Raw genomic sequence first — 24,225 nt, forward strand, 5'->3', positions numbered from 1 at the left:
CCACTACTGATATACTGATATACCAGGATAAAAAAATGCTCTAAATATGAGCTCTTCTCGTGGTGATTATGCAGCTATATATATTTTCATGATAAAATTATTTAACAGTTATACAAAATATTTCAGCAAACAAGATATAAACTACGACACCTAATTCTGAATCGTTACCCGAACAAATGACTTACCTTATAATATAAATCCAGGTTACGTAGTTAGCAATATTTTCAAAATGGGACCCAAAACTCGAGCGTTTCGAATAGTTGTCTATTCTTCTCAGGAGAACAACAACAGTTGTTGTTATGTTGCGGACGTCTAAATTAATATTCGGATTTTTTTGTGTGAAACTATGTCATTGGTAGAAATGGTGCGACTACAACCCTTAGGTATGTGAGTGGCCTGTACTTCAGATAAGAGTCACATCTGACAAGAAAAAATCCTATCGAACTGATAAATATTCAAATTATTCATCTACAGAAGGATATGCTGTAGGCTTAAAAGTTGATGGATATTCTAATTCTGTTCGTAGTCTCTATATATTACATACATGTTAATTGAATTGTTACAAAAACAACTGTTAATAACGTTTCAGTTCAGACGTACAGTCACTTATGACATTACGGTGTGTAACACTAAAGCTGGTTACAATACATCCATGATGTTACATTATCGTGTGTAACACTAAACCTGTAACAATACATCCATGACGTCACATTACGGTGTGTAACACTAAACCGGTAACAATACATCCATGACATTACATTACGGGGTGTAACACTAAACCGATAACAATACATCCATGACGTTATATTACGGGGTGTAACACTAAACCGATAACAATACATCCATGACATTACATTATGGTATGTAACACTACAGCTTGTAACAATACATCCATAACATTACACTATGGTTTATAACACCAAAGCTTGTAACAATACATCCATGACATTACATTATGGTATATAACACTAAAGCTGGTAACAATACATCCATAACATTACACTATGGTTTATTACACCAAAGCTTGTAACAATACATCCATGATATTACATTATGGTATATAACACTAAAGCTGGTAACAATACATCCATAACATTACACTATGGTTTATAACACTAAAGCTTGTAACAATACATCCATGATATTACATTATGGTATATAACACTAAAGCTGGTAACAATACATCCATAACATTACACTATGGTTTATAACACTAAAGCTTGTAATAATACATCCATGATATTACATTATGGTATATAACACTAAAGCTGGTAACAATACATCCATAACATTACATTATGGTATATAACACTAAAGCTTGTAATAATACATCCATGATATTACATTATGGTATATAACACTAAAGCTGGTAACAATACATCCATAACATTACATTATTATGTATAACACTAAAGCTTGTAACAATACATCCATAACATTACATTATTATGTATAACACTAAAGCTGATAACAATACATCCATAACATTACACTATGGTTTATAACACTAAAGCTTGTAATAATACATCCATGATATTACATTATGGTATATAGCACTAAAGCTGGTAACAATACATCCATAACATTACATTATGTATAACATGTATACATCAATAACATTAATTATGTATAACACTTAATAATAATCCATAACATTACACTATGGTTTATAACACTAAATAACATTGACATTACATTATGTATATAGCACTAAAGCTGGTAATAATATGTATCCTAAAGCTTGTAACATTATCCATAACATTACATTATTATGTATAACACTAAAGCTTGTAATAATATATCCATAACATTACATTTTGGCGTATAGCACTAAAGCTTGTAACAATATATTACGATAAACTTTCGGTGTGAATTTGACACTATTAATATTATTTTTAACACAGTCTACTAGTGCATGTATATATTTATTGCATACATATTCCTGTATATACAAACAATTCTTAATGTTATATTTCATCTTAATGATTTAATGGATGAAAGGTGTAACTTTTTGTACATCAGCAGGCTTCCAATAAGGTAATAACATACAAACCCAGATGCATACTTGGGTAATACATATATATGTGTGCATGTGTATTTATTTATAAAGAAATATGAAAGTAGAACACTGCATTAGGATAAAAAATTGATCAGTTCGTCATTATGCTGACAGAAAGTACGTCCTACAAAATATTTTACAAGCGTGATTTTATCACTGTCTTCACACCCAATCTTTTCAGCACGACGCGAAAAAATTTAAATAGGGTAAACGTCCACGATGCCAGTCTCGGTTTAATGTAATCCTAAGTAAAGGTAATAATTGTTTTTTATCGATGAGAGCTGCGTCTGTCTCGCGCATGAATACACTGACGTCAATTTTATGCAAACTGTGGGATGTTCTCTCTGGTACTGTTACTGAAAACGTTTTTAGCGGAATGTTATCATGTTTAATATTGTTAATACGTGACTCCCACTTGCAACTAACACATTTAATAAACATCTACTAGCGTATGGTAATCTGATAGTCTCAGTAAACAACTTCCACAACTCAGTGTTCTAATACATAATATTGTTAGCAAAAAACTTCCACAACGCAAAGTTCTAATATGAAATACTGTTAGTAAACAACTTCCACAACGCAGAGTTCTAATATGAAATACTGTTAGTAAACAACTTCCACAACGCAGAGTTCTAATATGAAATACTGTTTGTAAACAACTTCCACAACGCAGAGTTCTAATATGAAATACTGTTTGTAAACAACTTCCACAACGCAATGGTCAAATACATAATATTGATAGTTGACAACTTCCACTACGTAGTGTTATAATATATAATACTGTTAGTACACAGCTTTTACAACGCAGTGTTCTAATATATAATATTGTTGGTAAACAACTTCCACAACGTAGTGTTCTAAAACAAAATATTGTTAGCAAAAAACTTCCACAACGAAGAGTTCTAATATATAATACTGTTATTAAACAGCTTTCACAACGCAGTGTTCTAATATATAATATTCATAGTTCACAACTTCCACAACGTAGTGTTCCAATATATAATATTGTAAGTAAACAACTTTCACAACTCAGTGTTCTCATATATAACATTGTAAGTAAACAACTTCCACAACGCAGTGTTCTAATACATAATATTCATAGTTGACAACTTCCACAACGTAGTGTTCCAATATATACTACTGTAAATAAACAACTTCCACAACGCAGTGTTCTAATATATAATATTGTTATTAAATAACTTCCACAACACAGTGTTCTCATACACAATATTGTCAGTAAACAACTTCCACAACGCAGTGTTCTAATACACAATATTGTCAGCAAACAACGAACACAACGCAGTATTCTAATACACAATATTGTTAGTAAATAACTTCCTCAACGCAGTGTTCTAATACACAATATTGCTAGCAAACAACTTCCACAACGTAATGTTCAAATACATAATAGTAGTGTCTGTGTGGTGAATAGTATTTTAATATATACCTTAGATCAGTAGTACTTTTCTTACAGTTGTTTTCTGTACAAATCTGTCAGAGAAATTGTTATTTAAAAACATAAAAATTCCTTGCTCATCACAAAGATTCTGGTTTATAGTGAAATTTCATTATTGCTTAAATCTGTTGTGCAAGGTGAAACGATCCAGGTAGAAACATTAAGTTTTAAAATACACAAGTTAGCATTTAAGTCTACGTTTGTATTTTTTTAACATAATTTTAAATGATTAAAATTTCCTCACAGCCTTACAATGAAAATACAATTATCATTGTTGTTATTTCTCTTTCTTTAATATATTTTTTTTCAATGGGCGATATAAGATTAGGCCTACATTATTACTTGTTACTGTCGTTAAACGTTTCTCGTGAAATCTGCGTTAGTTCAACGGTAAGTTAAATATTTTTTTTTAAACTACACTATGTTATATTTAAACTAGACTCTCAAATTAATGTTCGAAAAGTAAGCAGAATTATTTTAATATACACGTTCGTTTCAGTTTAATGCATGTAACGTACACTATTAAATGTGCATCGCGCAAGTTCCGTCTGTTCTCCAAATTTGTAGAAGATTCTCGAGTGTAAGAATCAACAATATATGTTTTACATTGTTGCCATGTGAACTTTCAATAATTTCGCCTAAAGACTGTAATTCAACACGCCAGTAGACTGTAACAGAATACTATTTGGTAGCTACAGCTAATGTACTATCAACTCTGGAAGCTATAATTGTAATAAACGCTTATTAACCGGAAAACTACAGATATTCAACTAAGAACGTTTATAAATTTTAAACATTACAAACGTCAGTGAACTGACTTCAAATGATGAAAATAAGAAGAATCCTACATAAAAATAGCAAAACTAATACATTTTGCAAAACATTGATATTACATCCCGCACTACAAAAACAAAAAAAAAAGACAGAGAGAGAGAAAAGGGTCTTTTAGCTTCAAGTGTATTCGTATCTATGCTCTGTTTAAAACGTACGAATAGATAGAGTAAAAAAAATGTTTCGTACTAAATGAAGGACTTATCACTAATTTTACAAGTATTAGTAAAATAACTCTCGCTGAATATAAAACTATGTAGGGCTGGCTATTGAACTTGAAAAATGAACTAAACAAGATACGGATGTAAGTGGACACGTCACTTGATCCAGCTGAAGATCACATAGCAGACTAAGGTGTCTAAACTTTATACGGAGAATAAAATTCCTACATTACTGGCTCCCCTACTTTGTCTGTCGAAAGCTTGGTGTTTGAAAAATAATTTCAGCTTTCATCATTATAACTTTCCTTTAGTTAACTTTATAATGCGACTTTTGATGGCTATTTTATAAAAAGGCAACATTTTACGATTGAAAAGTGTGGCTCTGTTTGTTTTGCCAGTCATGAAGCCAGTAATGTAGGTATTTTATTCTCCGTGTAAAGTTGAGACAGCTTAATCTGTTATGTGGTCATTATCTGATCAACTGATATAGTCACTTCCAAGCCTCTCATGTTTGCTTCCTTTTCCAGCTACCTGTTTTATGCAAAATTTATATAGATTTAAGATGTATGAAAACTGTTTGGCTCTATGAAATGATGATAAAATTATAGTTACTGGTAGAGCTACACAGGTAGTAGACCTATTGGAAAAAATGATGATGAACGAAAATAAGAAATCTCGGTTTTGACTATTCGTCGGTTTTCGACTTTAAGATGCTCTGAATAGCTGAAAAGCGGCATATACACCGGAGATACAGTGACTGTGCCAGGTACAGTCATATCTACCTTTTGATGACCCGTAGAGAATAAAATGAACAAGATGACACTTTAGAAAACTTGTTCACAAAACGTGACCATTTTCCTTATTTTATCCTTGACCTTTAACCTACGGTTTTTAATACTATTAACACATTCAGTACAGATGATTGTCCTAAGAGCTTAAACTAACGTTTAATTGAAAAATAAAAAAGATAAATTTTCCTGGTTATAGTGTAACACATAAAAATATATATTATAGACCACTTTTATTAAATTCTGTAGTGTTGAAGTGTTTATTTTTAATAAGGAGACTAGCTGTTTAATTAAAATAATTACTGTCGTTACACATTCAACACAGTTACGTGCGATGCACGTGCGGAAATGCTTTGTACTGTAAATCGGAGCGTTTAAAGCAGTTTCTCTTTTTCGTTTTAATTTCAGATAAAATTATATCAGACGGAAAATATCAAAACAATGTTTTCATAAAAGACAGTCAAAGTCTTTATTTTAACTCATCCATCTTATTTAAGCAGCTTTCACTACATTACGTGTCTCTCTCATGTTCAAATTACGCTCAGTGTTTAATAATACTACCTTTTTACAGACTGGTAGCCAAAGAATACATACACTTTGAGAGTAAATCAGGCCTAGATCACGCCATGCGTTTACAAATGTTCGATTACAGATGTAAAAAGTGGATAGGTGTGAGCCTAGTGCTTCGTACTTCACCCATATTCTAACACCAACCAATATTTTCTGTCTTTGTGTTTGTATGGCATTTCACTAACAACATGCAACACGAATTTCTTGTGCTTTCAGCGAAAAGTTGTACAATTTTAATGGCGCGTAATGAGTAACGAATATAAACATAAAAACATACGTTTATATGAATGTAATAGACTTTGCATTTAGCATGATTTAAAATTCGGATCACGTGAATGCATAAATGCTGGTCTTGTTGCTAAACAACAACTTTTCTTCACTACATTTCCTTTATAACACTAGACAACATTGTGTTACACAGCTTTGCATGTATTAATGCCTCAAATAAACAAAACAAAAAGTTAGTTCTGTGAAGGAATAATAGGACAAGTCGTTGCTTGGACTGATTAAAAACATTCCAACTAACCGTTTGTATCCATGCCAACAAAAACGAAATATATATGTAAATATATTCGTTATTTCTCTGCCAAATTTAATAACAACTATTACTAAAAAAATGCGAGTAGAAAAAGAGTACATGATATTTCAAAGTGAAACTGTTTATTGTGAGTTTCTTTTTTCAAATATATTTTCAATAAGCTGAAACTCAAGAAACTTCGAAAACTGCATTATGAAATTAGAAATTAGTCAGATATCACAAATTTTAACTGTGTTTGGTAAGATATGTTCCTTGTCAAAAATAAAGACAACTTGTTTTTCTGATAAATAAAACATAATACAGAAGTACACCATGCAATAATTGTTAAACTAAGTTTAAGCAAAAGTGCTAATGACACTAAAATGTCCCCCGCTGCGACAGCGGTAAGTCTTTGGATTTGCAACGCTAAAATCAGAGGTTCGACTCCTCTCGATGGGCACAGCAGACAGCCCGATGTGGCTTTACTATAAGAAAACACACCCACACAAAACCCCTCACCGTACTAACGCTTCGTAGGATAATATATAGACAAAAGAACAACAACTCGAGCGGACTGATGATTTGAAAAACAACAACAAAGAAACTGAACTAATGTCTCGCAATATAATTCATGGACAAAAATCCCCAACGAGCTAAATCCATCATAGGATACTTCATGGTAAAAAAAACAAAAGCTAAAATGATGTTTCGTAAGATACTTCATGGACAATAAACCTAAACTAGACTAATGCTTCGTAGGATACTTTATGGATAGAAAACCCAGAGGATTAATGTTTCGAACGACGTTTTACGGTCCGGAATGGCCAAGTGGTTAAGGCACTCGACTTATAATCTAAGGGTCGCGGGTTCGAATCCCGTCACACCAAACATGCTCGCCCTTTCAGCTGTAACAATATAATGTTACGGTCCATCCAACTATTCGTTGGTAAAAGAGTGGCCCAAGAGTTGACGGTGGGCGGTGATAACTAGCTGCCTTCCCTCTAGTCTTACGCTGCTACATTAGGGACTGCTAGCGCAGGTAGCCCTCGTGTAGCTTTGTGCGAAATTCAAAACCAAACCAATAACACTTTATGAGGAAAACCCACAGGATTAATGCTTCTTGGATCGAATAACATACTATTTTATAGAGTGTAATCACAGAAAAAACTGAAATGCTGTTTTTTGATCTATATCATAGTCTGTTGTTATGATGAAATATTATTTTATATCTTGTTATTATTATGATTAGTTACTTTGTGGTATATCTAAAAACAGTGAGGTCAAACATCTACGCACACATATACACAATGACATATGGGAAGTAGAATGTTCACATGGAAAAACGACAAGAAACTAACTGAAGCTTTCTCATTTCCTAATAAGGTAAACAAAAACATGAATCATGAAGTAATATCACCCTCCTGATTGAAACGTAGATGTTATTTTAATTTTAAAATTTAGTGTATTGAAATTACTCGGACAAATAACTATTCAAACATACTAAGAAAATATATTTCCCACAAAAAATTTCTGGATTGTGGATTATCCACTGAGACGATTTTGAATCACTGTATATGTGTCTGTGTGCGCGCTATCGCCAATTCATCTAAATTATGAAAATAATTATTTCATAAATAATAATTTAAAATGATCTAATATCAAGAATAACATAGAAATGATACAAGCTTTTAGTTGAAGTGGTAAGTTGATCTTTGTTTAAACCGATGACATAAAATACAGAAGTGCTATTATATTTGTAATAAGACAAAAGAATTAGGCCTATTACATGTTTAAACATTAGATTCCGCATCTAGTCCCTCAGGGATTTTCAGAAATTGTAGAGTGTATAATGGTATTTCAACAACACTGTATTTGTCATATCCTTTGCTCACGATGCGTTTCATTCAAGCCAGTGAGTGTGTCAGCTATAAAAGACTGCTTATTGTACGTAGTATTAATTAATTAATTCTATATTTGTAATTCATTGATGTTAAAGCTATCGAATGTTGTGTTTCCAATCCATTTATGTTGAGCCAATGGAGATTTCCAGAGACGCCAACTACTTCAAATGACTGAGCGTAATAATTGTAGACAGAGCCCGTACAGATATCGTACAGCCACTGGATACAGTTTTGAGTCATCCATGTTTGTGGATCCATCTGTGGCTAAACTGTAAACACTGTTAGTAAGTATGCTTGACATTATTTTGTTATCTTCACAACCCAACATTTGTACGATGACTGTAGTTTTGGTTCTAACACAGCTATATTTTTTCGCTATATCAAAGTCTGGGAACATTTTTCTGAATAGATGTCCCGCATAATCGGCTACAGCTAGGAATAAATTATGAGCAATGACGAATTGCGTGAACATCACTTCTACATTTATGGTTTCATATTCTGAATTCTTGCTCATAAATGTCGTTATCTGCATCGTTTTTATCTTCGCCTCACCCTTTTGTTAGTGAGATGCCGATTTTGTGTGTCTGGAAAAATCGTTTATCCTGCCATGCGCCACAGAAAAATCGATGTGACAAACTGTACAAAACGCATGACTGTCACTGACTTTTGATGCAATGACCGGATATTTTGCACTATACTCTTTCCTAAATTTTTGATTCACAGTTTGTCCTTTCAGGTTTTCCAGAAACAAAACAAAAGGGCCTCTTTTTTTCCAACTTGTGAACGATCGCATTGGTGTTTCTGTGCCGCTTAGAAAACGAGAAATACCCATCTACGCGAGCGCTGATTGGCTGACAAGCACTGATGACGTAGCTTTGGGTTCTCCCACGTACTCAATATGGAGAAGCACCGCACTCAAACTATTGGTAGACGTCGGAAATACAAATATATTTTTTTATTATTTCAAACACAAATATGATTGTCGCAAGTCGCCGTTTGGACTATGCCTTTTATTTATTATCAAAATTTAGTTGTATCTCACTAGAATTTTTCGTTTCACCTCTTTCAAGCCCTGAGGGAACAATTTATCACTTTATTGTATAGGCCTACATAATATATAATAATTTGGGAGTTGCAACAAGTCGTAATATTTGTCTATATGAGCGTATAGTCGTAATGTATACACCAAAATCGTAATGGTTGGCATCTCTGGATTTCTAGAAGGACTAAGTGATAGACATATAAATAAAGGCGACAAGATGAGCGAAAACAAAAAGTTAATTCTCGCGAAAGAGAAGTTCGGTCACAAGAAAGTTAAACGTAAAGTTAACCGTCGTTGGTATGAAAGACTTAACAGTTGATATGCTAGAATGAGATTAACAATTTTGAAAGACATAACGATAATAAGGTGTTTCCTCAAACGATGTCTTAAAGTAACTGAACCCACCTCAGTAGACGATTATTGGAAGTTCAGGATACAATTGCGGTTACTCAAGGACAACAAAAGTGAACTATATACGAATGCTATTGTGATAAAAATAAAGAAAGGAATATCAACTGAATTGGTCTAAGTGAACTTTTTACAAGAAGAAAAGAACGGTATGGTGTTTAAGATACAGTTACGACCTTCATAGTGTAAGGAATGTTTGTATATACATTTAACTTATTTCGAAGATATATATTATTTTAAAACGAGTTTAGTGGGCGCTGTTTGTTTACTGTCGAATTTGTCGCCAACAAGTCACAGACACCTACTGTGGAAGAATCCTTAGCACAACTTACTATACGTATTATTAAAAAGTAACTTCCTGGAATACAATGATATGGCCAGTGCTTGTGAATGTGAAGCGTATTTCCTAATAACGTTCTTTCACCTTAATAGTAACGACTTAAAAACACTGATTTATTTATAACATGAAAATGTTTTCACTTATTAGATTTTACTGTATATGGCGAAATATATCAAAACTTCTCTAAGAATGCACACTAAATGTTTTGATTCATAGGTGTGTTTGCCTCTACCAACAATATATTACATAAACTTTGTTATCCTGAAACAAAGTGTTCTTGTGGTCTCGGAATCTAACAAAATCTTTGATTATTCAATAGGCCTAATTTTTGGAGATAAAATCATTTATAGTGCAAGTGTTTTTAACATTCTATCTACAATCTTTTTAATTTTTCTATTTCAACTTTAAACTTTTCGTTTTGTTTCTCTAGGAGAACGTATTCCTTTGTTAAGTTATACTTTAAAATATTTTTTTCCGTTTTATTATCCAATAATAATGCGTTTGGATTTCGAACTTAAGGCCTTCTGTAGAGTAACTTGTGGGAGACTAAAAATAAAGATAAATTTCTATTTTAACTCGCTCCTCTACTTTAAAGTCTGAAGCAGATAACTTAAAAAGAAAGTTTAAAATGCATCTGCGATTTAAATTATTTTTCACGCATTATTAGCCATTTTGGATCCCAAAGCTTCGCTAGCTTTCGCCGTATAAACCATAAAACTGTGATTATATTTTGTTACCCATCAATAATATGTTTCAGCACTTCGTTATGAAGCACTAACGTTTTATTTTGCTTTTTATTATCCATTGAGAATTTTTGGTTACGGAAAAAAGTTATCATATTTTTATTATCAAATATAAATTCTCTTTATATTCATCAAACGTTTTGAAATGAAACTATTGTTGTACTTCTGTTTCCATTAATCTTCTACGTTTATTTTTTTACAAAATATATTTAAAATTTTTGTCAATACTTAGATATCAGAGCTTCTGTCAATTTTCTGTTACAAATTAAACTCTATTTAAACAAGAACTAAGTAAGAATCAAGGTTAATCAAATGAGCCTAACACTTCTCGAAAGCTAACCCTAACTTTCTCGCCCTGTTTCTAAGTTATCTATTATCAACATTATATAACAGTAAATTATTTACTCGTACTTTAAACCGTTCATATTTAGATATAACTATCCTAGGACATTCCTTTCTATATTTGAGGTATATATTACATATATAACTTAATTTTGTAGGTGTTGCTGTTTTGCTTCAAACCTTAAAATTCAAAATATATTCTGTTCACTGTATAAAACATTTCAGGGTTTTATTTATTTATTTATTACACACGAAAAAACAACTGTGGATTTAAATTCAAAAACAGCGATATCTGTTTTGATTCCAAAAATCTGACTCACCTGTTTTTGTTTATGCTTTGTTGACTTTTATGCTGAAATTTTTCGAACAAGTTGGACCATGGCCCTCCAAGTCCACGGCCTCGATCCATGCCACGTAACATGGCTTTTAGTAAGTTGAACCGCCCCGTGTCCACAAGTTGAAATCTATCGCACACTATAAAGACACACGTCCGATAATACCCTAACTTCTAAATGTATTAAGCATATAAAGATATGATGCAACTGCTGAAGAAAATTACTGTGAACTTTAGAGAAAAAAAAAATCAAATTGATTTTTACCCTTTCCTTCCCGATTACAAGAGCTCACTTTACGTGTCCTTCCTGCTCTAAGATCGCTACTCGTCTGCGAGAGCGTTAGGTGCCAGAACGCAGACACCAGCAAACTTCGAAGTGGTTTATCACGGAACTACAAATATTAAAGGAATAACTGAATATACGTATTTCAAGTCCAACAAACGAGTTTAGAGACAACTGTTATTGTTTACTGGTTGTGTCGAGCAAATCACAAAATAAGTAAATGACTGTCACACACAAACACACTGCAGATAAAAATTTAGTAAATAATTTAATTCTTGCTAACAAATTATATTTATTACGTATTTGTATAAATCTATAAATATCGCAAGGAATAAATTAGATTTCCAATCATGGAAGAATCAAACTTGAAAAATCAACATTTTTCAGATACAAGTTGATTGATTGCGTTGAAAGCTATATATTTCAAGAGGTATAATTTTTATCGCCTATAGCATAAAAATTATTGTCCCTACCTTAATCAACTCTTGTGACAACTAAAGCAGAATGGACTTACTGACAAGCTGGTGAACTTGAGATAAAAAAACGTTATTTACTTTCGCTGATATACAGTGCTTATTTGGACTACGTTATTATTATGTAACCTTCATATCAGTGCCTGCCACCTAGAGCATTGTTCAGCATTTATAATAAATCCGTTGTATTCTACGTCTCTAAAAAATGGAAGTGCGTCTGAAATAAGGCCAATAACTACCTCAAAGTTAATTATATTAAGTTTCTCATGGAATGATTCATCGAGACGAAATACATGTTTCAGTGTCATGTCAATTGCCATCACGTAGTTCAGAGGTAGGTTATAAATTGTGCTAAATAATTATGTAATGGAGCTAAGCCTAAGATAGGCATATTATCATCCGATTAGGCTTTAGTTCTATATTTTGAAACTTGGTAATTTTTCATTGCATTAATATGCTTCTTGACATCAACGATTATATGAAACAAATCTAACTGTATTCTATCAGTTTCTCACTCATATTTCATATAGATTTTCTCAAAACTAATTGCCAGTAGCCCAAAAATAAATAATAACCACGCTTACGTAAACAAGCTCAGACTATCGCATTTTAAAGTTTTATATTTTTAATCAACGTTGGAAAGACCTAATAAATTTTAACAGTTTTCAAATTTATGAAAAATGTCAAATAAAAATCTTTCCAACCAACCTTAGATAGTCATAATACTTCTCAATAACTTATAGATTGATCTCTAAAGTTTTCGACAGGGTTTTAAGTTATTTTGAGTACGCTTACAAAATCCTGATACTTTGTAAACGAACCCTGATTAGACTCTGTGGAAGAGCTCTTCAGCCAGTCTTTACTATTCAGTCCAATGTTTAACAGAATAAGAACCGAACTCGAAAGATTTGTGATTAAAATATTTTTAATAATAAAATGGGAATCTGGCTCGAACTTAAAGAGTTTACAAGTCAGTACTTAAAAGATTCGGTTCAGGAACATTTTTTGACCTGAAATAAGATATTATAAGCTAACATTTACAAAACGTCAAAAATATTCATATTAGACGTGGAGGTATAGCTTGCTGCGTATATTTCAACAGTTCCTTGCCTGATATTAGTGAGAAGTCAAACGCATCTTAACAGGCTTGCACGAGCAGTTTTATGCTGAATATTTAACAGACTATTTACCAATCCTGAACTGGATCTCAGACAATCAGTATGTAGAGAATCTCTGGTACAACAAATACACACTGATGGAGCTGGATATGGTGTCTGAGGGAACGGAAGACGTTAGTACTAAATTATTAACGCTATTCCTGTGGTGGAATATATTCCAGTCCTAGCGTGTATCAGAATGAAGTACTTAGCCTTCCAGTCGTAAGGACTAATATAAAGTACATGATATACTAATACGCGTCTACTATTTCTATATGGACGTAGATTGGCAATGAATGCGTTAAATATCTGACATAAACTAAACGTGGTTATGTGTACTGACAAGGTTTGTTAGAACACCAGTTGTGGATGTAAACAAGAAACATAACCATAATATTAATTTATGATTTAAACTGACAAATGCACAAAGAAAGAGAAACAAAGAGGTAAATAACTGTCACTTTAAATTGCCCATTACTGGGTACGTTATCTTGGAAAATTAATTATAATCAAACTAACATTTATATATTGCGAAGCATGGTGTCTCTCTAATCGTTCATCTGTCTCCGGTTTCAAAATTTGCACTCGCAGTTAAAGCTCAACATTCACTTTTGAAAAGTCAGGATCAGTGGTATGAATAACTTGTTACCTTTTATTTTTCACAACCAGGATATTATACACTAAACTTTTAGAAATTAACAACACTTATCATTCACATCTTAAAATGTGACGTAACTTAAAGAATAAAAATGTAGATTTTCCATATGCTACTGTTGATCAGTAAGGGGGGGGTATAAATAAGTCAGAGCTTTGACTCTGAAAGAAGCCAAGAGTGCAGCAAAATTAAACTTTTTTTAAAGTCCTTTAAATAATTTATACCGATAACTTAACTTAAACTTTTCCATCACTGTGGACAGGTGCTTTTGCTTGCAAGTCCATCAATTCGCAAATGAATGGACTACTTGTATCTTAGAACGGCTGGTATGGGTATTAACACTTTCACTGATAAGGAGAGAACAAAGTTTCGACCTTCCTAGGTCATCTTTAGGTTAAGAAAGAGAGAGTTCGAATGTGACTGTTAACGAGTACATGTCTTAGGGACTAGAGTATAAACGGGTACCGGTTTGTAGGGAGCGATGCAGGTGGATGATAGGTTATTAATTAGTATAGGTATAAAGGTGTTCCTTTATATTGGTTTAATTTTGGTTTTAGTTGCTGTATAAGTAGGGTTTCTTTAATTTTGCGTTTGTTTATGTTTGTTTCTTTATTTAGTATTTGAGTGTTTTCTATGGTTATGTTGTGTTTATTTGATTTGCAGTGTTCAAAAACGTGTGAAGGTGTTTTTTGTGTTCTTTGAATCTAGTTTCCATATTTATGCTTGTTTCTTCAATATAGAAGTCATGGCAGTTGTTACATTGTATTTTATAAATAATGTTGGTGTTGTGTTTGTCAATGTAGTTTTCACGTAGTATGGACTTTAGTTTTGTACCTGGATTTTGAATAAATTTGGTGTTTACTGGAATGTTGTGTTTTGTAATAAGTTTTTTTCCAAATGTTGGTTATTTTTTCGCTGATGTCGGGAACATATGGTATGCAGCACTAAAAGGTTTTGCAGTTTGTTGTATCTTGGGGTTTATTATTGTTTGTTGTTTTTTTAGGTGTGTGCATACAATTTTTTCCACGGTTTTTTGGAGGAAATTTGTTGATGTTGATGAAGTGTTGCTTTATTTTGTTAATTTCATCGTTAATTTTATCGGATAAACATAGTTTTGTGGCTGTGTTTATTTGGTTTCTGAATATGTTGAGGTTTTGTTTTGTTTCATGTGCTGAGTTCCAGAGAATGTATAATCCAATATGGGTGATTTTTCTGTGGATTTCTGTTTTGAATTGTGCATCAGTTCTAGTGATCTTGAGGTTAAGAAATGATATTTGGTTAGTTTTTTCCTGTTCACAGGTGAACTTAATGTTGGGATGTATCGAATTAACGTGATTGAAAAAACTAAGTATGTGTTCTGTTGATGTGAATCCAGAAATTGTATCATCAACATACTTGTACCACTATAGTGGTGGGTGTAAGGCTGAATTGATTGCTTGTGATTCAATCTGTCATGAAAATGTTGACTAGAACTGGTGACACGGGATTCCCCATACTTAGGCCATTTATTTGTAGGTTGTTTTGTTTATTGAACATAAAGTTAGTTTTGGTGGTAGTGAATTCTATAAGGATTGCTAATTGGTTGCTGGGGATATGTATCAATGTATTCTAAAGCTATCTTGCAGGTTTCAGTCGTTGGAACTTCTGTGAAGAGGGAGATTACCTCAAAACTGGCCATTAAGGCTTTATGATTAAGTTGGTCAAGAATATATTTAAAGTTAAAAGTCTTTCAAGAAAGGACCCGGCTGATGTTACATATTTAGAAAATGTCCACGCTATATATATCTACCGAGGTTGTAGTTAATTCATTCGTAGGTCGACATTATGGGTCGTAGTGGACAATCAGGTTTGTGAGGTTTGGAGGTGTCGTATAATTATGGTGTGCGTGAGTCGGTCTTTCGTAGGTAAGAATAAATATTTTCTGAGATTGTGTTTGGTTTTTTTCATTTGTAGTAGTATTTTGGGTAACTGGTTTTTATGTGTTTTTGTTGGATTTGTATTTAGTAGCTTAAATTTGTTTTTACCTGACAGGATATTCAATAGTTTTGTAACACTTGATAGATACAATCAGACACAAAGCCTTTCTTCTGACGCACGAAATCGCTAATTTATTTTTTTACGAAAAGTTTAGAACTGATGTTACTTTACTATGCGTTGAGTGGTCATGAAATAGGACTGCAAAGATTATTTGATTATTATAGTGCTATAATCGGTTGAGTTAAGAAAGGGCGTGGCTAATATGTCTTTTATTTTATTTATACATCTGGGTAACTAACCTACTTCTAGTTTGTTTATTGTAGATCAAACCAGATTAGACTGTCTGCAGTGTTCAAGGCTGGAAATCGAATCCCGGATTCTAGTGTAATAAGTTCGTAAACTTACTGCTATACCACCGGAGAACACCTGTTTTCTGGATCGTGTTTTGCATCAAGAATTTGCATCTTTAACATTACTTGTTATATCTTTAACCCTGATATTTCTCTGGGTAATGTTTCATTTACTGTAAAACATTGCTAGTTATTTGGGTTGTATGATTTCATTGCTGAAGAAAAGCTCTTTTACACTTGTAGAAAATATTTAGAGATATAATATTCACTGTTATTGTAGAAATTGTATAACATTTAGTTTTAAAGTGAAATTCACGAGAGTTTTCTGTTTTCTGTAAACTTACTACCACAAACAAGAAAAGTTGTGATCTTGCTTCACAGTATACCAGCAAGGACAAGACAAGTTGTGACCTTGTTTCACAGCATACCAACAATAACAAGACAAGTTGTGACCTTGTTTCACGGCATACCCCCACAAACAAAACAAGTCGTGACCTTGTTTCACAGTATACCACCAACAACAAGTTGTGATCCTGTTTCACAGCATACCAACAACAACAAGACAAATTTTGCAGCAAGAAGGTTACTGAAAGCATTAATTACGTCTCACAAGAAAACAGTGAATGACACAAAGACAACAGCATCATCTTATAACAAAATGATGTAAGTATGTACAAACATATAAATACTACACACCACATAAATATATCATTAGTTTAAACACATTACGTACTTCTGAATAAAATAATAAATATTAAAAAAACTTAAGATGAATTTGTTTGGTCTGTACCGTTACTAAACAGTACATTCCTCGTCTGATAATAATTCCTACGGTTATTTATCAGAGAAAACCACTTTGTGATACAAAACATGAAACATCTGTTAGTCTTTTTCTATTTGTTTTAACATTTAACTTAGTGGCGACATCTTTATTGAAACACCACACAATGTAAGAAACACACAGAGACTTCTTTTTTTCTATGAGGCTAAGGCTATCTAACTTTTTGTTTCCAGCTTCATCGCGATCTTGCTGTATTCCTACGACAGTTCAACACGTCTTAAGGGTTCAGCCTTCACGTGCATGATTTTAGAAATGAACAAAAACTGTACCCGTGATCCTTCTCATCTCTGGACTTGAAACATGTAGTGTGATCGATAGACCAAGCCATTAGACCCAAGTTCCTTCTAAAAGAAACCTAACTCGTCGATACAATGCAAGAATGACATAAATTGATTAAATGTACGAGCTTGTGATGCGCACGGTAAGTGAACAAAAAACCACAAGATATAAAAATTAAGTTTCGAACTAATAAAAGCAAGTTAAAGAAATGGAAGTGGAGCCAAATGCCAGACATTGATAGCCAATTAGTTGTAGTCTGAATGTAGTTTCGGGAAAGGTTTAAGTGAAACAATGGCACTAACCGATCCAACGTTCCTGAAGGAAACTTCACTACATGGTCACTGGTGTTATAACAATGCAAATACGTAGTTCATGACATAACGTTAACTTTCCTCATTATCTTTATGCTATAATGATACGTATTCAACAACATAAAGCACACAACTCAGCCATACGTTTCAAACACTATTTAATAAATAACATTAGCCTACACATAATCAGCCTTTATCAGACCCATGACCCATGCATTATGGTAGTAACAGAAGTCGTTTAGTTCAAGTATATTTGATAAACGATCTTATAATAACATAACCCTACATATATTTTGCCTATATCAGATTCATGCATTATAGTAGTAATGTAAGGTGTTTAGTTGAGGTTTAATTGGTTTACACTGCTATGGTAACTGGCAAGGCCTGTAGTCTATCCTTTAATGACTAATGGCAGTAGAGAAATAACGCAGGCTTACAATTCAGTTTTAATAGACTTACACTGATGTTTCTTTTTTAGCAAAGTACTTTTAAAAAGAATTCGTTGCTAAACGGAGCCTATATCTAACTAGTATTTTAGCTTTCATCATATTGTGATGACGTAAGTTTTCGTCTTTCTCTGTGACATGCAAAAAAAAAAACATAACTAAAATATTGTAGCAAATACATAATTTTTACTAACCAAACAACACTTTTTTCGGAGCTGAGCCTTAAATCTCATCACGTGGAACGACAGCCTAACTTATATTTTCTTTTTTCTATTGGTGTTCTTTCTATCACTCGATAATACAAATACACACCATTGGAAATAATTATGAAAATAATAAATACAACTTAAATATTATTAAACAGCTCTCACTCTGTTGTATGAGAAAAACTACACAAGAATGTAGGCTCATATTGATAGTTTACATTGTGATTGACGATCATTCAACGAATCAAACTGTATCAAACCAGCAAAATATATATTTACAGGAAGTCACACTATTTCCAACAATAGTATGGCGAATACACTTATGACTTCAGTACATAAATTCCTCGTATCTAACGTGTAGAAACTGAAGCATTGCTGGCTAATACAGGTAACTTCATGCAACGAAATGAAGTGACATACTTTTCAGTGAGGTCTGTATGGAAACTCTAAACGGTGTATGTGAGAATGGTATTACAGATAAGTAAAGCGTTCGAGACAAAAAGCCCAATCTCTTGAAAAGTAGTGTTAAGTTACCCAAGGTACAGTTACAACAGAAAGTGTTCGTACCACTGCGTCGTGAGTAGTTTTTCCTCATAACTTAAAAAAGTATCACGATTAAGAAAATGAAAGTATAGTATATTATAAATATTATATTAACACACATCTACATACATTTTTATATAAATTGAACGACAAATAAACTATTTATAAACAAATAACCAAATACAGGAGGGACAGAAAGTGCGTCTACTTTAATGGTCAGTCGTGAAGCCTTTCAGGTGAATTACTTGGCGCAGTCTCTCCTCATAGCCCTCCATGATAGTTTGACAGTAATCGACTGGTATTTTCTTCCATTCTTCTTTACAGAAGACCTCCAACTCTTGGAAGTTTTTCGGATGACGCTGATGAACCCTGGTCTTCAACGCATGCTAAACGTTTTCAATTGGGTTGAGGTCGGGTGACTGCGATGGCCACTCCAGAACGCTTATATGGTTCCTCTGCAACCAAGATTGCACATATTTCGATGTGTGCTTAGGGTCACTGTCGTGATGGAAGATCCAACGACGCCCAAGCCGCAAGTTCGTAGCATCATTATTGATATAAGTGCCTAATGTATCAACGTACTCTTCTTTTTTCATGATTCCGTTGACACAGTGAAGGCTGCCCACACCAGAAAAGCTGAAGGAACCCCGTAGTATGATCGAGCCACCTCTGTGTTTAGCTGTACGGACGGTGTTCTTTGGAAGATTTCGTTCCCCCTTCTTACAGAAAATATAGCGAACATCATTGTGGCCGAAAAGCTCGATTTTAGTCTCGTCTGACCAAAGAATACTCTTCCAATAGGTAAAGGGTTTATCTATATGCTTTCTTGCATACCCCAATCGTGCTTCTAAATAAACAGGCTTTAAACATGGAGTTCTACGAGGACGGCATGCTTTGAACCCAGAAGAGCGTAACATGTTCGTAACTGTAGAGATGCTTACTTCAACCCCAGTTTCCCTTTACAGTTTCTGTATGTCATTACGTGTTAAACGAGGGTTCTTACTAACTTCTCTGAGAATCTTCCTCATGATTCTCTCTGGAATTTTGGTGGGGCGTCCGGAACGAGGGAAGTTAGCAGTTGACCCTGTGAGCTTAAACTTGGCAATTATGCTTTGAACAGTAGATTTCTGCACATTAAGTTGTGTAGCAATACCGGAAAGAGACACACGAGACTTGTATTTTACAATAATTTGGTTTTTTGAATCACTGGACAGTTGTTTCCTGTTCGCCATGATGACCAAGCAGATAATGGCGGAGACGGCGCTAAATTGCCGGAAGTACATATTTTGCTGGCTAAATTTTAATAATTATGAACCAAATGTCTTGTTCTGTAATGGTATAATGTAGTTTATTCGCCAAACTACATTCGTAATTACATATTTATTCGTAAAACAAACGTTTTACGGGAATATCAGTTTTTTCACAAGTTCTGAAATGTACGAACACTTTCTGCTCCTCCTATATTTGGTTATTTGTTTATAAACAGTTTATTTGTCGTTTAATTTACATAACAATTTATGTAGATGTGTGTTAGTATAATATTTATAATATAACATACGTATTTTAGCCTAATCGTGATACTTGTTAAGTTATGAGTAAAAAACCACTTGGGACGCAGGGATACGAACATTTTCTGTCGTAACTGTATATTCTTTATGTAGCACATAACAATCTACTAGAGATCTTTTCAGTAACATAGCTGTAAGTATTGATTATAATGATATCTCTAGAACAGTCAGAAGTGGTATCCATGGACTACTAGCTGCACAAACACCACTGTTTAAGAGAGACTGCTAAATTAAAGGATTAAAGTGATTTCAGATTTAAAGTTGGTCAAGAATATTCATCATGGATCAGTATAAACTCAGTTTTATTAACAACAATTATCGACAGCTTTTTCGATGATAAAGAGGAGAGGAGTGAAACATCTGTAGTGATACATGTTAATAGATCAATATTACGTCTCAGACAATGGTGTTGAAGATCTTTGGAAAATGATGGCACCCTAACTGCGAGTAGGCAAATTCGGATTTATATTCATCACATAATTACAAAATTAAGAAAAGCGAATACCACTGTAAGATTCGCAAATATTTACGTTATTACTGTCATAGCTTTCCTTCATATTGCTTATGTGGGCGAAATCATAGTATTAATAAAGAAATAGCTGTGAAACCTAGAATTGAGTTTGTTTTCCTCAATACTGTAATTTCGCTATCTACTAGCACTTTCAAGTATTGATCATATCAAATAATTTCGGCGAGGAATAGATGTCGAGAAGAAATTCATCTTTTAACTAGACAGTGATTTCAAGCCTACAACAAATATGGTGAAATGCTAGTTGCTAATAGGATTATCAGAGTGTTACTTGGAGAAATACGTTTTTTTTAATCATTATACATCGCTTTTGTCAAAAAACAAATAAACAAAAACAGATACATACCAATGTTTTAAACGTGGGTATATATTTTCGAAAGCACTTTATCCAAAAATGAAAAAAAAAAAACGTTTACCCTCTGATATTCCTTCTGAAAACATCTCTAGTGGTAATGAATGACACTGAAGTATTGATTTTTAACCTACGAACCTGTAGTCTCGAATGAAACTTCTGAAAAGTAGTTTCATATATATTTTAAATTATTGATTCATGATATAGTTTTCTTAGCTAAATATTATGATTGGAATTCAAATCAGAATTTCTTAATAATTTAATGTTTTTATAGTTGTATTTTGAATTGTTTTACAAAAAGAAAATGGCGGCATTTTCACTTACAAATAACAGATATTAATATTAACTGTATTGTTACAGCTATGTGTTATCAGTAAACACTTGATATAAATTTGTTACAGCTATGTGTTATCAGTAAACACTTGATATAAATTTGTTACAGCTATGTGTTATCAGTAAACACTTGATATAAATTTGTTACAGCTATGTGTTATCAGTAAACACTTGATATAAATTTGTTACAGCTATGTGTTATCAGTAAACACTTGATATAAATTTGTTACAGCTATGTGTTATCAGTAAACACTTGATATAAATTTGTTAAAGCTATGTGTTATCAGTAAACACTTGACATAAATTTGTTACAGCTATGTGTTATCAGTAAACACTTGATATAAATTTGTTACAGCTATGTGTTATCAGTAAACACTTGACATAAATTTGTTACAGCTAAGTGTTATCAGTAAACACTTGATATAAATTTATTACAGCTATGTGTTATCAGTAAACACTTGACATAAATTTGTTACAGCTATGTGTTATCAGTAAACACTTGACATAAATTTGTTACAGCTATGTGTTATCAGTAAACACTTGATATAAATTTGTTACAGCTATGTGTTATCAGTAAACACTTGACATAAATTTGTTACAGCTATGTGTTATCAGTAATCACTTGACATAAATTTGTTACAGCTAAGTGTTATCAGTAAACACTTGATATAAATTTATTACAGCTATGTGTTATCAGTAAACACTTGACAGCTATGTGTTATCATTTAAATTTGTTACAGCTAAGTGTTATCAGTAAACACTTGATATAAATTTGTTACAGCTATGTGTTATCAGTAAACACTTGACATAAATTTGTTACAGCTATGTGTTATCAGTAAACACTTGACATAAATTTGTTACAGCTATGTGTTATCAGTAAACACTTGACATAAATTTGTTACAGCTATGTGTTATCAGTAAACACTTGACATAAATTTGTTACAGCTATGTGTTATCAGTAAACACTTGACATAAATTTGTTACAGCTATGTGTTATCAGTAAACACTTGATATAAAAAAGTATGAAAAACTACTTGCATAAGAAAATCAAATGCCGAAATGTTTTTTATTTTTTAACTGATATTGTATTTCGTAACCATGTGATCAGCAACAACCATTCGCTGGGTCGTTGTTAAACTCAAAGCTACACAATAGGCTATCTGTATTTTGCTCACCACGAGTATTGAAACTTGATTTTTAGCGTCGTAAGCCAACAGATTTGCTGTTGAGCCACTGAGAGCAGTATGCAAGAAAGGCGTTGCACTCAAAAAGATCATAGCACTAATAATTCGTGAAAACTAGCAAAGAAATTAACTTTAGGTTATTCATTTATTTGTTTTTAATTTTCACACAAAGCTACACGACGGTTATCTACGCTAGTTGTCCCTAATTTAGTAGTGTAAAACTAGAGTTGTTGTAGTACTCCAAAATTGGAGAGGAACGATGTCTATTTAATTCAACAGTTATTTGGTATTGAATCCACAGCGACATCAAACTTTACAAATGAAGACGTTCGCAAGAAGGTATGAAGTTTCAGCGCTTTTGACAACAATAGTCGATTACTTTTGTCCTTCATTACTGTATTAAGGATTCCATGTAGCATGTTACTCCCAGCAGATGTAGATGGTCATATCAACGTGATTGGAAACGACATTTGTGAGAAATCTAATAATACAAAACTATTCTCATATGTTAACGATGTTCTACAAGCTCTGTCAGAGAAATGTATTCAGTGAGAAGTTGTATTTGCATTGCATTGCATGTTAGTTGATGGCACTCAGATAAGTGAAAGAAAGATTGAATATTGAATAACAAGCTTTTGAAACAGCTGGATGGCACTTTCATTGATTGAATTCTGGGTTTCAGCTTGAATCTACAGTACGATCTGTCCAGTGAGCTTCAATGAAAATGGTAGAATTCTATTGATTAAAATGATGAGGATTATCTCACTGACACCAAGACCTTCATGTCTATTCTGCAACGGGAACAAATAGCCAAAAATTTAATGACGATAAACCCACTTGAAATAAAAATGCATCTCAGAACGGCTGATATGGGTATTAACACTTATTGATAATGAGAGAACAAGGTTTTCTGAATCTGAAGATGACCTGGGAAGGTCGAAACGTTGTTCTCTTCTTATCAATAAAAGTATTAATACCCATACCAGCCGTTCTGAGATACGAATAGCCAAAAACACAACAAACTATTCTTGATGTTAGCCAAGAGGCCGAGAGTGTCAGTCAACAACACAACTCTACACTATCTTCTAAGGTGGAAATAGACAAAAAAAACAAACTAGTTTACTACTGTGCACTATGGGAGTCAAACACGTGCGATAGCGTCACTAAATCTGCGAATTTTTCGTAAAATTTCGTAAGGAATTTTAGTTCAACCAGAAAATGCTAAAACATAGTCTGAGATCATTCC

General features: G+C 33.0%; 1 protein-coding gene across 1 annotated transcript in view; it reads right to left on the minus strand.

The window, feature by feature from the left end:
• Positions 1–11,880, minus strand: part of LOC143244389 (potassium voltage-gated channel protein Shaker-like) — a 254,174-nt gene extending 242,294 nt beyond the window's left edge. The window contains exons 1-2 of the mRNA XM_076488966.1: positions 11,758–11,880; positions 11,479–11,632 (exon numbers count right to left, since the gene is read on the minus strand). Coding sequence (XP_076345081.1) covers positions 11,479–11,579 — 101 coding nt within the window. The 5' untranslated portion in view covers positions 11,580–11,632; positions 11,758–11,880. The remainder of the gene's footprint in view (positions 1–11,478; positions 11,633–11,757) is intronic.
• Between the last annotated feature and the right edge of the window lie 12,345 nt (positions 11,881–24,225).

This window comes from Tachypleus tridentatus, chromosome 1, assembly GCF_004210375.1.
Source record: "Tachypleus tridentatus isolate NWPU-2018 chromosome 1, ASM421037v1, whole genome shotgun sequence".
NCBI classification, from domain to species: Eukaryota; Metazoa; Arthropoda; class Merostomata; order Xiphosura; family Limulidae; genus Tachypleus; species Tachypleus tridentatus.